Genomic DNA, 16,217 nt, shown 5'->3' with positions numbered 1-16,217 from the left:
GTAACTGCCGAGGTCATCCCATGACAGGGAGGGCTCAGCATAGTAAAGGGTGGTGAGTTAACTGCTAAGACTAGGGCTTAGGCATGCAGCATTCTAGAGGGAGCTAGGGGCAGTTTGCCCAAGGCTTTTACTAGGCTGGACTCGTTCTTTACCACCTGCCAATAAACTGGGCCCCTGTCCATCCCTAGACTGGCCTGCTCAGTGGTTATGGCTGAACTATCCCTGCTCTGGAGTCTCTCATCAGCCTTTTCAATGGGAAGCAGACTGCAGGAGGCTGGGGTTCCTGGGTGATTGATTACCCACTAGGTTACTGTGTCTTTTTCTTTAGACATAGTAAAGATGCAGCTATGCCTCCATACTAAGTGTGAATATGATGGTATGGCAACCCTTTGCTAAGGATTCACAGCGCACCAGGAGCTCAGCAGCCATTGCCTCATTTAATTTTCAACTCCATGAGCAGGCATTATTCCTTACATTTTTCTGATGAAGAAACGGAGGCTCAGAGGTTAGGCAACTTGCCTTAATCAGTAGGCGGCAGCATTGGCAGTTGAACCCAGCCTCGCGTGACCCTCCATAGCCTTGCTCTTTGCCATTCTGCTTTGGGCCAGAGTGTAATGGAAAGTCCTCCTGTTCCTCTCCCAGGTACTCCCACTGATTGCTCTTCTTTCTCTTCTCTCGGGTGCCCTAGGGCCAGGTGCCACCGGCCACTGTTCAGGCAGGGGTGTGCAAGCCAAGGAAGCATGAGGACTCTGGAAGACTCCTCGGGGACAGTCCTGCACCGCCTCATCCAGGAGCAGCTGCGCTATGGCAACCTGACTGAGACACGCACACTGCTGGCCATCCAACAGCAGGCCCTGCGGGGTGGGGCTGGGGCTGGGAGCACAGGGAGCCCCCAGGCCTCTGTGGAGCTCTTGGCACCCGAGGACACTCAGGTGCTACAGCAGGCCACAAGGCAGGAGCCCCAGGGCCAGGAGCACCAGGGCGGTGAGACCCACCTGGCAGAGAACACCCTCTACCGGCTGTGCGCACAGCCCAGCAAGGGTGAGGAGCTACCCACCTATGAAGAAGCTAAAGCCCATTCGCAGTACTATGCGGCCCAGCAGGCAGGGCCCCGGCCACACGTAGGGGACCGGGATCCCCGAGGGGCCTCCGGAGGCAATCGGAGCCAGGATGAGGCGCTGCGGGAGCTGAGGCATGGGCACGTGCGCTCCCTGAGTGAACGGCTCCTGCAGCTGTCCCTGGAGAGGAATGGTGCCCGGGCCCCCAGCCACATGAGCTCCTCCCACAGCTTCCCGCAGCTGGCCCGCAATCAGCAGGGGCCCCCACCCAGAGGCCCTCCTGCCGAGGGCCCAGAGCCCCGTGGACCTCCGCCTCAGTACCCACACGTTGTGCTGGCTCATGAGACCGCCACTGCTGTCACCGACCCACGGTACCGCACCCGCGGGAGCCCACACTTCCAGCATGCTGAAGTCAGGTAACTGCCCACCCTGCTCTTTCAAGCTCTTGACCTTCTTCCAGTGTAGTTCTCCCCAGGGTGGAGAGCCTCCAGATAGCAGCACCTTGTGTCAGGGCTGGCCAGCCCCAGAGGAAGGCTGTTGATACCTGCCTCCTTTCCAAGAAGGAGGGGCTGATGCCTGGAGGAAAGTAGGACTTAGCCAAGGTCACATGAGAACTTAGTGGCATCTTTTGCTTTAATTCGGAGATGGATACCATTGTGTAATTAGCTGTAGCGGTCAAATAACTAAGGTTCCCAGAGGGTACAAGTTACAGCAGGGGGTTAAAGGTCAGGTTTTCAAAAGAACTTGCTAAAGACAAGGGTTGGGAATCATCGCCAAACTGTTTCCAAGCTAAGTGGCAAGAAAGTGGGACCTCCTTCTCTGGAGACTCTTAAGACCAAGTGGACAGTTTGCTTTCTGTGATTAATGGAGGGCATTCCTAACTGGAGGCAGGAAGGACCAGATGGCCTCCTTAAAGACCTCTCTGTGTCCTACACCAGGGCAGGAGCTGCCCTGTCACTACCATTCATTTCCTTTCATGTTTTCCCACATGCTCCAGGTGGCTGGAGCCTGTAGCAGGAGAGGACATGGGGTCCGGGCAAGCCCCTTTCTGTGGAGCCTTGGAAAGGGCTGCTGGGGGATGTAGAACTTGATTCTGAAGCCTTTAGAGGATGTGATTTGGCTTACTTCTTTAAGAGGGCCCCTCAGGCTGCATGTAGGGAATGGATTCTAAGGGGCAAGAATGGAAGCAGGAGACCAGGAGGAGGCAGAAAGCCCAGCTTGCAGAAATACTGGTTCCTAGAAATGAGGCTCTGCCCCAGGCTTCTGACTTGGCCCAGCACCTTCTGAGAAGCTGACACACACCCTTCATGTCACACACTCTGCATCTCCCCCGCCGATGGTGGTCCAGGAAACCCCTGAATCTGCAGACTCCTTTCCTCTGGAGCCTCAAGGTCGAAGTCTTGTTCTCTTCATTCTTGCTGAGTCTTCATTTAGTCACCCACTTTCCCACCGCTTGGTCTTTTCCTGGGATAGATGCCTTTCCTTGCTCTCGAGAAATGAGTGACGCCATGGTGTTGGTATGGGGGAAGTAGAGGACGGAACCCTATGGGTTTTCTCCAGCCTCCACCTCTCGCGTCCCCATCTTATCTCCTTTCTCAGGGCTTGGTCAGGGAGAGTTTCGGAAGCTGAGTCGTGGGTTTCTAGTTTTGGAGCAGCCTTATTGAGCCCTGTCAGGAAAAGATAATATCGTGGAAAGGAAGTAGACCGCAGGAGAACAAAAAAGGGAGGGAGGGGGAGGGGCAACACGGGGAGGGGGGGGCCGGAGAGCAAGTGTGAAGGGAAAGGAGACTATTCTTCCTCAGAGCTAAGTCATCCTCAAAGAATTCCAGTTGTGTCTGCCTAGCCCAGTGCAGGGGGAAGAAAGTTTGTGAAGCAACCCTGAGAATGCCACATTTAGCAGTGCAGGGAGAGTTTGGACATTCCAGTGGAGACCCTCTGCTCAGCTCTCACTAGGAGCTCTAGCTTAGGCAGTAAGAGAAGCAGATCTGCCCGTCCTTTCGTTTCAGCTGATCAGAGAAGGCTTAATCGTTGGGAACTAGGGGCAGGGACTTTTCTTTCAGCCTAGGGTCCTAAGAGGAGCCGGGGAGGAAGGGCATGAGTGCTGAGGGGATGGACCCAGAAGTGGAATTCAGCTCTCATGTAGCTTCTGGGGCCTGGAAAATTCCTGGTGTAACTGAGGAAGTCTGTTCTTTTATACCTGGAGTCACAAGGCCCCAGCAAGTCTCTGTGACCAGCTTCCACCCCCACCTCCACGGGGTTCTGAGGAGAATGCTGCACCATTGCTAGAGGCCAGTAGAACATTGTCCCTAAACTCAGGGTATTGCGGTAGTCCAGAGGTGGCCCCATCTAGTGTGTGGGTTACATTTACTCTACGAAGACAATAGGCTGCAGTTGTCAGTAGGAGAGGTAGAGGATGCGCCACCATTGTGGATCATGTGCTGTAGGCCCAGCACTTGCCAGGCTTTGTGTTGCCTGGTGAGCCCCGTGAGGCTGGAGATCCTCACCCTCATGATTTAGTTGAGGCATGCTGGCACCGTGGGGATTTGAATGCCTGTTTTGTCAGACTTTGGAGCTCAGACTCTTACCCTGACATCTATCTCACCACTCTGCCCTTAGCCACAGTATTCTAAAAATGTTTCTGTGAAGGGTGATGGGACCCAAAATAGGAGGGAGAAAACGTGGATGTGCTACACTGGCAGGTGCTAGTGTAAGAGGCTTATAACAGACAGAGGGGTAGCTGCTGAGGCTCAGCCACCAAGTGGCCCAGGGGCCTGGAAGACTGTGTGCTCAAGTCATGATTGACGTGGCCTCCAGACCCAAAAAGAACCTTGTATGGATTAGAAAGGTCAAGTGTGCCTTGTTTAAGATGCCTTATTTAAGTACTGGTTGCTTACAAGGACCAGGACTACTCAGGCTGATCCCCAGGGCCTTGGCCACAGTAAGGCTGGGCATGAAATAAGCATCCTGATGTTAACCCCCTCTAGCCCCATTCCCTTGGCCCTTGAGGGTCTTAGGTAGACACTGTGGAAAAGGCCTCCTCCATTATGCCAGGAGGGCTGGGCCCACTCAGGGTTGCTCAGCGGTGGGAACCATGGGGGTCTATACAGTCTCTGAACACTGTCTCTTCTGTTCCCCAGGATCCTGCAGGCCCAGGTGCCCCCTGTGTTCCTCCAGCAACAACAGCAGTACCAGTACCTACAGCCGGCCCAGGAGCACCCCCTGCCACCACATCCAGCTGCTCTCAGCCATGGCACCCTAGGCTCCCTCAGTCCACCTGAAGTGGAGGGGCCAGCAAGCAGCCAGGCGTCCTCAGCCACCTCAGGCAGCGCCCACCTGGCCCAGATGGAGACTGTGCTGAGGGAGAATGCCAGGCTGCAGAGGGACAACGAGAGGCTGCAGAGGGAGCTGGAGAGCTCAGCAGAGAAGGCTGGCCGCATTGAGAAGGTAGGCCTTGCTGGGGCCTCAGAGGGGTGAGGGGGAGCTGGCCCCCACCCCCTCATGCTTCGTATGCCCTCCCTCGCCAACTCTAGACAGCTGGGGAGCAGCCGCAAGGCTGGCAGAGCAGGCCTGGAGTGTGAGCAGTTGCTGGCCAGTAGTGATTAGAAAGAGCCCATTCACCAGCTCCCTGCACACCCTTCCCCTGCACACACCCCCTCCTGCGGACACCTCCCACAGAGAGCCCTTTGTGTCCCCCACACAACAGTAAGTCTGTTCTAGGCTGGCCCTGGCCAAAAAGAAAGCCCCTCCTTTTGGAAAAAACGAGCTACTTATTAGAATCACAGGCCAGCTCGGAGCACGTGCAGAACCTGCCAGCAGCCAAGTGGGAGGGGCAGTGGGGGTAGGCTGGCCCTCTGCAGTGGATGGTGATGGCTAGAGGTGGAAATACTCCCAGGCAGAGGCAGTTCAGGCTGGGGTCTGGTGCTCTGTTCCTCAGTGAAGGTTTACCAGCTGTGCATTCAGCTTTGACAGGTGGCCTCAGGCCTCCTGTGACTGTCCTGTGGTGTCCGAGATAGCTCAAACCCCGGGACATGGCTGGAGTCTTTTTGTGCCCCCTCCTGGTCCACTGTGCTCAGATTCTCAGTAGGAACTGGACAAAAGTAAAATGCATCTTTCTGGATGTTGGGTGCAGGAAAGCTGTGTTAAGTCACTTAAGGCAGCCACTTCAAGAATACCTGGCCCTGGGTTCACTCAGCATCTGGACCTTGGCACAATTGATGGGACCCTCGCTTGCTGGTTCTAGTAGTCTGATTCATATCTGGAGTCCACAAGCTTCTGACCATCCCACTGTAGCCACCTGGATTTTTTGCTGTTGCTTTTTATTCTCTCCTCTCTCACCCTTCCTGATGGAGAGTAGCAGAGCAGCCTGGGCCTGTGGAGGGGAACTTGATTGCTACCCACTCGCAGGGATCTCTCCCCTTCCTTCAGCTCTTCTGTCTGCCTCTTTCTTGCAGCTGGAAAGTGAAATCCAGCGGCTCTCTGAGGCCCACGAGAGCCTGACCAGAGCCTCTTCCAAGCGGGAGGCCCTGGAGAAGACCATGCGGAACAAAATGGACAGTGAAATGAGGAGGCTGCAGGACTTCAACAGGGATCTCAGAGGTGAGGGAGGTCACCCAGGTAGAGGGGGTGGGGAGCGTCTCTGGAGGGCTTGATCCCTCTGTTCCAGGGAGACATTCAGAATCTCTGCTGTCTGCAAAAATAAGTGTAAATTGGCTTGGAGGGAACCAGGCTGCAACTCGTAGGGGGCCACCTGGACAGAAGATGTTTGTCTCTCTTCTATGCCTTGGAGCCTCTTGTGGGGCCCCCATCTATGTGGCTCAGTGCTCTCTCCTCATTTGGCCCTCAGCACTCCTGGGGGCTTCCCTATCAGCCCATCCCCGGTTTGGACAGCACAGCCCCACAGACAGGATCCCAAGGGACACCCGGGCAGGTAGTTTCACCTGATACTCAAACATCTTTCCTGAAAATGTTTTTTTCTTCATTTGAAACAGAGAGATTGGAATCTGCAAACCGCCGCCTGGCGACCAAGACACAGGAGGCCCAGGCAGGCAGTCAGGACATGGTGGCCAAGCTGCTTGCTCAAAGTGAGTAGGGGTCACATGCAGATGCCTGGACAGATGTGTGGGTGGCGAGACCACAGCAGTGACTGTGGACAGGGAGGATTGGCCCTCCTGCTTATGAAAGCAATGCTTTGAGCATAGGATTACTAGATGCCTACTATGCACCCAGCACTGGACTGGACTGGCTGGGAGGAGTGGCCTCCAAAGAATAAGATCTGGTTCCATATTTATTGGAGAGATCAGTGGATACAAGAGGGACAGCTGGGGTGCAGTGATTTGCTGAGCTGTGGTGCTGTGTCAGTACAGTACAGTATCCTGCAGGATTGAAGGTGTAGGGAGCAGTGGGGGAGGCAGATTGCCCTGGAGGCAAGTAAGAAGAGAGAGGAGGAATGTGAGTTTCCCCAGGAAGTTCCAGACAGCAGAAAGGTTGGGGGTGCCTGGTTGGAATGTGAGAAGCTTGGGGTGCATGATGCAACTGGGCCATAACAAGGTGTCCAAGTGGAGGTACCTGCAGATGACCAAAAATGGGTTCCTCGAGCTTAACCAACAGGTGCAGTCTAAGGAAGGGGTTTGGGAAGCTACTCTAATGGGTGGTGGAAGGCTTCTTGAAGAGAGTGGATGAGTTCACCATTGACTAGCCTATTCAATCAGTGATTTATTTGTTCCTTAGGAGGACCATGCTAAGCACCTATCATGTATCTGGCAGAGGGTGGGAGCAGGCCCTGGAAGGTACAGCGGCAGGAAAGTCAAGAGAGAGGGGTTGAGCTTGAGAAAGGAGCAGGGCCTTCTAACCACAGATTCAAGGGAACAAGGGTGTCCATGGCCCTGGAGATTAGTGACTGAGAAGTCTCCACTGGCCTGCGAGAGAGGCTCTGGGAATGGCACGGGAACGGCTCAGGTGGAGGTGCCTGGAGTGGGAGAGACAAAGGAAGCCCTGAACACCTGGAAGAAGCTCTAGCAATCCGAAGTTCGTATTGTGCTATTGTGCATTTGCACAGAAATGGAATGGGGGTGGCTGGTGTCCCGGGTGAGGGTGGCTTTGAGGAAGCCTACTGTGTGTGTGAATGGCCTGGATAGTAGGGGGTGTCCAGAAATGGAGAAATGGCTTGAGGACTGAGCTCTGGCTGGCAGCACCTCCCTCCTCAAGGAGGGCTCAGAGCTCTGGCCGGGGCTGCCCTGGACAGCGAATGGGAGAACAGGACACTGACCGGATTGGGGGGTGGGGGTGGGCAGGAAGTAGGATAGGCTGTACTGAGCAGATTGAGGTGGCAATGGAGGTGATGATGCTGGGGGAGGGCGGGAAAGGAGCAGCCCTTCGTGTAGCCCTTGGGAGCTTGGGCGGAGGGGTTGCTGGCTGTTGGCAGAATGGGGTCCTCCTGCAGGAGGGCAGGCTTTGGGGGCGCGGCGCCACAGAAAGGAAGTAGCAAGGCAGGTTTCTGGGAGCCGGCAGAAGAGGGGCGGGGCGAGGGGGGGGGAGGCCGGCCCGGAGGCGTTTCCGCTCCCCAGAGAGCAAGCGCCAGGCTGTTCTTGGCTCCTCGCTGGAGCCATTAATCTCGCAGCCGCGGGTGACCTGGATGCCTGGCATTCCAGAGCCGGGCTGTTCCGCTCTGGACCCGCCCCCCTCCGCCGCTCCCTCTGGGACAAAGGGAGAAGGCCTGAGCCGGTGGGGGCCAAGCCCGTAGCTTTCTCCCGGGCTGAAGGCGCAACCCCCCCCCCCCCCCCCCCCCTCCGCGCACCACCACCACCGCGCAGCTCGCTCTGCCTTCCTGCGCGCCCTTGGCACCCTCCCATTCTCCCGGCTCCTCTTCCACCCAGGCCCAGGGGCTCTCCTCCCCAAACAGTTTCATCCTGGTGGCTGAGGATGGCCAAGGCCGAGGCCTCTTCAGCCCCTGCCAGGGCCTTAGAGGTTGTGCAAGGCAGCAGGAAGCTGCCAGAAACAGAAGACTAGGTCCCCCCACTCCACCCCAAGGGCTGAGGAAAGCCAAGCAGCTTTTCCTTGTTCCTTGATACCTATGGAGAAAACACAAAACTCCAGGGAAAATGTCTCTAGTTGACCTTTTTTTCTGGGGTCAGTCAACAACTAGGAGGAAAGCGTGATTATTGTCACCAATGCCACCTGCTTTTCATACAGACAGATCTGGCTGCTCTGGTCTGTGTCTCCCTGGGGATCTGGCTTTGAGTCCTGAGGCCTCACTTTCCGAGCTCTGTCCCTGTTAGACATTTGCTTCTTGCTGGAGACTCGGGTTCTGGGGTTCTAAGATGGGGCAGCCATGGTGAGACTGGGATGAGAGGCTGCTGCCCATAAGCTCTGTGAGCTGTAGGCTCTGTGAACACATGCAGAGGGGGGTCATTGTTTCTAGGCCCAAATCCCCAGTCTCCTCTCTCTGCCAGCCCCTCCACCACACTCATGAGATGCCAAGTCAACAGTCAACCCACTGTGGATGCCTCCACTTCAGTATTATTGAGTTTCCTCATCTTTTTTCTCCACACCAAAGAGTGAGGCCAGCCTGGGCCCAGCCTTCAAAAATCTGGAGTGAGTCAGAGCTGACCTGGGTTGACTGTGCCCTTCTCCTGCTTCAGGGCCCTGAGTAAATGAATCCTCCCTCTGCCTACCCAGGTCCCCAGCCTTAACTCTTCTACTCCAGAACCTGTATTGTCCGTTGTGATAGGTATTTAGCCACATGTGGCCCAAATATTAGAATTAATTCAGATTGAATAAAAAGAAGAATTGCAGTTCCTTCCCCACACTTCAAGTGCTCAATAGCCATGAGTATCTAGTGACGACTCTACAGGTCAGCACAGTATAGAACAGGTTTATTACAGCAGAAAATTCCACTGTACTGTGACAGTGCTGCTCTAGGGACAGTGCCTTTGAGTTCATCAGGCAGGCCCTGGAGCCCACCCCCTTCTACTCTCCAGTAAGGCAGGCAGCCCACACACTCTCTGGGGGGCTAGCCTGGACTCCCAACGGGCAGGTGCATGGAAGGTAGACTTAAGCCTAGAGTATCAGTTGGAAGACTGTGTGGTCTGGCTTGGGCCTTGCTTGGCCCTGCAATGCGGTGTGGGTCTCTGAGCAGAGTTCTCTTGGGGAAGGAACAAAGATGATTTAAAAGTCAGCTTAGCTAGGACTTCAGCCACAAATCTTTGGACCATAGTCATTTTTATTGTGCCACAAAGGTTGCATTTCTTTATAAGCCTGGTCACCTACCCTCTCAGTGGTCCCCCAGACCAGGGAAGGAAATGCAGCACTATTCTGGGGAGCCCTGGGTCCGCAGAATGTGTCCTGGAGCTCACTCTGGGGGGCCTGTGGATATGAGGGGCACCCCACCACAGCCAGAACAGCCTGGTCCTTTGGAGGCCAGGTTGACTTGGGTCCCCGCTTTAGCAGCAACATTCACCTGTGTTTCTTCCCCAATATGTTGGGGGTCACACATCCTACCTCGAGGGACCATTATCAAAGGCTATTATACAAAGATGTGTAAGTAAGTGCCTGGCTCATAGTGCAACCAGTGATGCTTCTTCTCTTCCCTGTTCCTTCATTCTTTCACTTGAATGATGGCCATGTCACAGTCCACCTGAGCCTTCTCATCTGGAAATAGGCATCACACTTCCTATCTGGCCAGTCTCTAGCGTCATTGTGCGAAATTGTGAATGTGGTTTGGAAATGGTGACACCTGGCACAAGTGGACAGTGTTTGGGGCTGCCCATGTCCCAGTAGAGAGGCTGCACAGCCCAGTTATTACTGCAAGGGCCCTGGTCCAGTGCTGTCATTTATTTGTGACTTAACCTGTTCCTCCTGCATAAAATGGTAATGGAAATACTGGCACCTAACTCCTAGGGTCGTTGAGGCCCAGCATGTGGTAGGCGCCCAGTGGGATGAGCTAGGGCGGTTGCCATCACAGACTGAGCCCCACACCTCCCTGCAGGCTATGAGCAGCAGCAGGAGCAGGAGAAGCTGGAGCGGGAGATGGCCCTGCTGCGCGGCGCCATTGAGGACCAGCGGCGGCGCGCAGAGCTGCTGGAGCAGGCTCTGAGCAACGCGCAGGGCCGGGCCGCACGAGCCGAGGAGGAGCTGCGCAAGAAGCAGGCCTACGTGGAGAAGGTGGAGCGGCTGCAGCAGGCCCTGGGGCAGCTGCAGGCGGCCTGTGAGAAGCGGGAGCTGCTGGAGCTACGTCTGCGGACGCGCCTAGAGCAGGAACTCAAGGCCCTGCGTGCGCAGCAGGTGAGCTTAGAGACCTGTGGTGGCGGCAGAGGGAGGGCACTATCTAAGGAAGCTGGTTCTGAAGGCCCAGGAGCCCCTGCCAAGATCCAGGTGGAGGCCTCCTTGGAAAGCGGGGGTGATCTGTGTTCTTGCCCCAGCTCCTGCCAGCCATCTTAGCAGAGGCTTTACCTCTTGGCCAGGTGCTGGTCTTGGGGACTCAAGACCTGGGCTTCTGTGCTCCACAGCAGCAGGGGTTGGCATCCTTGGTCTCTAGAGAAAGTAGCTCAAGAGCCTTGATGTGGAAGACTAGCTGGCTCTTACAGGTCTCCCCAAGATGAAGAGGGCAGATGGTGACCCAGATCCTGAGTCTTTATGCTCGCTTTGGGCTGTGTTACTAACCCTGGTGTTTACAAACCAGATAGAGTTCCGTCTCCACTCCCAACCTTACCCTTCACACAGAGGTAGGGTGACCAAATGTCCAGGACTGCCCAGGTGGGTCCTAATTTACACCAGTTGTCGCAGTGTAATTATTAAGAGTATCCGTTTCCAGTTTGGAGGATACTTTCCGTGGTCCCCTATGCAAGGCAGGCCTGATCTTCCTATACCCTTGGCCACAGGGGTGTGGGGAACCGTAGCACCTGCTTCATCTTTGGTGGCCGCAGGGTGCCGGGGTGGGTGTGCCGGGAAGGGCAGAACAAACCCGTGCATAGGTGAGTCCTCCTGTGGGCGAGGACCAGTGGCTGCCACGCCCCAGCCTCCGCCCTTGACCACAGTGCTCCCTTCTCCGCAGAGACAGGCAGGCACCCCCACAGGTGGCAATGGCAGTGGTGGGTCCCCGGAGCTCAGCGCCCGGCGGCTGTCGGAGCAACTGCGGGAGAAAGAGGAGCAGATCCTGGCACTGGAGGCTGATATGACCAAGTGGGAGCAGAAGTATTTGGAGGAGCGCGCCATGAGGCAGTTTGCCATGGACGCGGCTGCCACAGCTGCCGCCCAGCGTGACACCACTCTCATCCGACACTCCCCCCAGCCTTCGCCCAGCAGCAGCTTCAACGAGGGCCTGCTCACCGGCGGCCACAGGCATCAGGAGATGGAAAGCAGGTTGGGTCTTGGAGGCCACCGGGGGTGGGGGTGGGGGTGGCCCTGTCCAACCCCTGCCATGCCCTTAATCCCTGATAAACACTCCTCTCCCCATGAATGAGGCTCAGCAGTCTCATGCTTCTGGGCTGATTCCTGTGTGTTTGGCTCACCAGGCACCACACACATGTTCTCTCCCAGAGACTCCTTGGTCTGCCCGGGAGACCTTGGCTATGGAGGTACTCGATGCCATCCAAGGCTCTGGCCTCTATCTGCTCCCCCCTCCCCCAGGAAATCAGAGAATAAGACTTTCCAAGTGAATCCACACCATGTACCACCCCAGAAGGAATGTGGACTGGGTCCCTGCCTTGGGGATAGCTAGTATTTTCTCTCCAAAAAAGATCTCAGAGGCCCTACAAGATTTCTGTTCAACCTATGTCTGACTCAAAAGCACAAGCACATCAACTGAGCCCATTTGATGGTCAGCAGCTCTGGGGTATTGCCCCGCGGGAGAGGGATTGTGCCATTGCTATCATCAGATGAATCCAACCCACCCCTTGACCTGCCTTTGCTGGCATAGGAAGGGCCCAGTGTCTCATGTGCTGGAGGTTTTCAGGGCTTCAGATTTCAGAACTGTGATGGCATTTCTAAACCCCACCCCCCACCCCTGGTCCCTATTACAAGGACAAGAGAATACATCCTGGCTCCTCAGTGGGGAGGGCTTTTTGTTCAACTTTTATGAGGTGGAGGCCGCTGGATCTGTAGGTCTGACCATGTGAACGTGGCCTCTCACCCCTCAGGTTGAAGGTGCTCCATGCCCAGATCCTGGAGAAGGATGCAGTGATCAAGGTCCTTCAGCAGCGCTCCAGGAAAGACCCTGGAAAGGCCACCCAGGGCTCCCTGAGGCCCGCCAAGTCCGTGCCATCTGTCTTCGTGGCTGCAGCGGCAGGGAACCAGGGCTGGCAAGGTCTCTCTTCTAGTGAGCGGCAAGTGGATGCCCCTGCCCGGCTGGCTACAGGTGAGACGAAGCAGGTGGGGAGCACAGGTAGAAGAGTAGGTTGCTTTCAGGCCTTTGCTCCCAGAACTGAGGCTCAGAGGAGCCAGGGTTTCCTGACCCCTTGCCCAGGGGAGCCAGCTTACCGTCTGGCTCCAGTAACCACAGCTACGGCCACAGCTATCCTGCTGGTGTGAAGAGGCATGCTGTAGCCCCCATCCCCATAAATTCCATCACCGTGGATCCTGGCCACTTGCCATCTAAGCAAAAATAGGGCTTCCTGTGCAGATGTACCTTCCAGGCCAGCTCTTCCACTTCTTCATCTGAGCAGATGCCACAGAAATTCAAGAGTCCCTGATGCTTCTAAGATTTCATCTTCAAAGAAGGGTTCTGCTACTTAAAATGTTTGGAAACCAGGGGCGCCTGGGTGGCGTAGTCGGTTAAGCGTCCGACTTCAGCCAGGTCGCGATCTCGCGGTCCGTGAGTTCGAGCCCCGCGTCGGGCTCTGGGCTGATGGCTCAGAGCCTGGGGAGCCTGTTTCCGATTCTGTGTCTCCCTCTCTCTCTGCCCCTCCCCCGTTCATGCTCTGTCTCTCTCTGTCCCAAAAATAAATAAAAACGTTGAAAAAAAAAAAAAATTAAAAAAAAAAAATGTTTGGAAACCAATGCAACTGATAGTTATCCCCATTTGGAAATGGGAGCATTTAATCTTAATCGAAGTTCTTACAAATCAAGAGCAACCCATACCACCTCGCGCCCCCAGTTGGTACAGTTAACTTCAGGTGTTCTTCATGGGGCTACAACTCGTGGGCAAGGCAGTAACTCTCAACCTCCTTCCTCTCCAGCAGACAGGGCCCCTGAGGAGGAGCCAGTAGCTGCAGCTCCCCTCCCTGCCCATGCCAAACACGGGAGCAGAGATGGGAGTACCCAGACCGATGGTCCCCCGGACAGTGCTGCCGCTTGCCTGGAGCCCGACAGCCTCCTGGGGTACAGCGGTGGCCAGAGGACAGCCTCACTGGGTAAGTCCCTCTTCCCTGGGCTTCTGTGCCAGGCAGGGCTGAGGGCGCACTGGGGTGTGAACTGGAGCACCAGGCCCTTTTTTCCCAGACCCCTCGGGCTCGTGGACCACTCTGCAGGGGGAGCAGTGCACAATGATAGGCCGGCAGGGTGAATGTGAGGGCTGGTTGGATGTGTGAATAGAGGAACTGAAAAACCCTGATCACAGACAGATCCTGAGTTCAGAAAGAAAGCGCCTGTGTGGGGGGCACTTTGCCTCCTCTTTCGTAGTCTTCCTTACGTATTTCATTACCAATCTAAATATCTAAGGTCATGGAGCTTGGCGAGTTACCTGACAACAATCTCAGGGTAGAAGAGTTTATTTAAAAAGAGTCCAAGACAGAGACATTTGAGAAGATGCCTTTTCAATTTTTTGCTTCCCTTTCACATTAGCCCTTGCATGCTTGCCTGTGCCTTGCCATCTCAGAAAACCACAGGCACAAAAAGAATGCTGCAGCCTCCTTCCCTGGGCCCCCCTCCCTCTGAGCCTCCAGGCAGTTTAAAGTTAGAAACAAATGTCATTGGACACTGATAGTCTGGATGGAGAGCTGGCGTGGGGGGTGGGGGCTGAGCCTGGTGCTTGGTTGGCCAAGTTAGAAGCACCTGGGCAGTTGAGGGGGGAAAAGTTGGTGAAGAAAGATCCTATCTTAAAAATGGGCGAGGATTTAGTGGTGCCTGGATGGCTCAGTCAGTTAAGCATCTGACTTGGTTTCAGCTCAGGTCATGATCTTACATTTTGTGAGTTTGAGCCCCACATCGGGCTCTGTGCTAACAGCGGAGCCTGCTTGGGATACTGTGTCTCCATCTCTCTTTGCCCCTCCCTGGCTCTGTCTGAAAATAAATAAAATTAAATTAAAATGAATGAACGAATGAATAAATAAATAATTTTAAAAATGGGTCAGGATTTAAAAGAACAATCTTGTAATGCTCGCTGGCGTTTGCCGGTGCTCTTGTCTCTCTCCAGACTCTGTCGCTACATCCAGAGTCCAGGACTTGTCGGACATGGTGGAGATACTGATCTGAAGGAGGTCGTGCTTGGGGACTCCGAACCATTCCCTGTCTCCTGCCCTCTGCCGCTGTCAGCCATTCCAGCAGCCCCTCCAACTGCTGCTGCCCCACTTTCCCCAACCAGGCACTCATTCCCATTGACCGTCTGGTGCCCGGGGCTTAGGAAGGATACTTGTAGGGGTGAGGGGAGCTGTGAGAGCACCTGCACCCAGAAGACCCTGCTTCTCAGCCCCACATCCCTCCTGGGCCCATGCAGAATGAGGATTCCCAGGCTTACTGTTGGGGTAGCAACTGGAAGCCCAGAAGGGAGCTGAGCCCTCTCTGGACCCCCAGTTGGCACTCAGGCAGGGAGGGAGGGGATATCTTGGTGTGAGGGGCTGGTTGCCCCTGGACACCAGTAATAGGTCAGCTCTGCTGTTCCCCTGTGGCTGAGTGTGGTCCCTGCCAACCTCATCTGCTCCTCAGCTCCTCATTGCCTCCTTGAAATCACGGAGACTTGGCATCTTTTGGGGACTATTGAGGGTGTTAATCCTGCAGAAGCTACAGCCTTGCCCCCTCACTCAGAGTGGGGAGGGGCCGTTTAAGTGGACTGGGATAAGCTGTGCAGATTGTATATATTCCCCTTTCTTGTGGAACAGAAGATTGAAGTGTGCCGCTTCAGATCTGTCCCCTCTCTGTTCCCCTGTCCCTGCTGCCACGGTTCCTGTAATTGCCAACCAGCCTCCCAGCTCTCTCCCCTTCTCAAGTTCTTGGCCCATGGATTTTGATACTGGTTGATCCACATGATATTGCTGTCTTTTCTTCCACCTTAAGCCCTGTTTTAAATGCCCATGGACCCCTGTCACCAGCCTCTTGAAATGGCTCCACAGCTCCTGTCCCTGGGACGTCCTGTCAGTTTGGTTATGAACCCTGAGCCAGATGAAATGAGCCGTGGGGGCCTTCCCAGCTCTAATTCTCTTGACGGAAACTGGAGAAGTTGCCTTGTTCTCATCAGTCTTTGTTCCCACCTGGAGGGATTGGGAGTGGGAGTATGCTGGTGAAAACTAGTCAGTGAGCTACAAGATGCGACTCACATCGTCTTCTGAATGGAGCCCCCGTCACAAAATGGCAGTCGTGAGGCTGGCTCCTCAAGCTACCAGTGAGCAGCGCCCTGAAAAGCAGGGCCAATGCTTTGGAATTAGAGCAAAGCATCCACATAACAGCCTGCCAGCAACAGTGACTTTGACTTCTGGTCTTACAGAGTCCCCTAGCTCAGCCCCAGGACCCATTGGTGGGTTTTAGTAGTTTGTCTTGACTGTTTTTAGTTCTCCTTGAATCTCTGTTTTTTTCCTTTACTGTTTTTAGGTTCGGTATGTGTCCTTTCATTCCCATGATTCCTCAAGTTTCCTTTTTAAACATTTGCATTTGCTGGACAATTGCATATTTTTTTACATCCCCCTACCCTTCTTTAAAGCTGAAAAATACATTTGGTTCATGTGCATTGTTTACAAAGCAAAAAGAAAAAAAGAGAAAAAAAGGCAAAAAAATATTGTGAAAGAAAAAAAACAACTTAATATATTTTGGATTAATATTTGGTATTTCTTTTAAAGTATTTTTTGTGCTGTGAACATTTTCTGCCAAAGACCATGATGTGTGTCTGTATGTTTAAGTTATCGTAAATATTTAAAATGTAAACATGGCTGTTTTGTTATGCCACCCTGTACCAGGATTGCTGCTGCATTCCACTGGGTATAACAGTATTTTAATAAAAAAAAATAATAATAATTAAAA

The 16,217-nt window shown here is 54.4% G+C and overlaps 1 protein-coding gene across 5 annotated transcripts in view; it reads left to right on the top strand.

The window, feature by feature from the left end:
• AMOTL2 (angiomotin like 2) overlaps positions 1 to 16,217 on the top strand; it is an 18,656-nt gene extending 2,439 nt beyond the window's left edge. For 3 of the 5 annotated variants that reach the window (XM_086674327.1, XM_025913254.2, XM_086674325.1), the window contains exons 2-10: positions 689 to 1,474; positions 4,196 to 4,502; positions 5,510 to 5,654; positions 6,047 to 6,139; positions 10,042 to 10,337; positions 11,107 to 11,414; positions 12,191 to 12,408; positions 13,229 to 13,402; positions 14,404 to 16,217. In XM_086674327.1, the coding sequence (XP_086530453.1) occupies positions 741 to 1,474; positions 4,196 to 4,502; positions 5,510 to 5,654; positions 6,047 to 6,139; positions 10,042 to 10,337; positions 11,107 to 11,414; positions 12,191 to 12,408; positions 13,229 to 13,402; positions 14,404 to 14,462 (2,334 nt within the window). In that variant the 5' untranslated portion in view covers positions 689 to 740 and the 3' untranslated portion in view covers positions 14,463 to 16,217. The remainder of the gene's footprint in view (positions 1 to 688; positions 1,475 to 4,195; positions 4,503 to 5,509; positions 5,655 to 6,046; positions 6,140 to 10,041; positions 10,338 to 11,106; positions 11,415 to 12,190; positions 12,409 to 13,228; positions 13,403 to 14,403) is intronic. The other 2 variants (XM_086674328.1, XM_086674326.1) reach the window with 1 other exon arrangement.

This window comes from Puma concolor, chromosome C2, assembly GCF_028749965.1.
Source record: "Puma concolor isolate L17-30 chromosome C2, mPumCon1.1.hap2, whole genome shotgun sequence".
NCBI classification, from domain to species: Eukaryota; Metazoa; Chordata; class Mammalia; order Carnivora; family Felidae; genus Puma; species Puma concolor.
The sequence above is the reverse complement of the archived record's forward strand: the minus strand, read 5'-3'. Positions and strand labels throughout refer to the sequence as shown.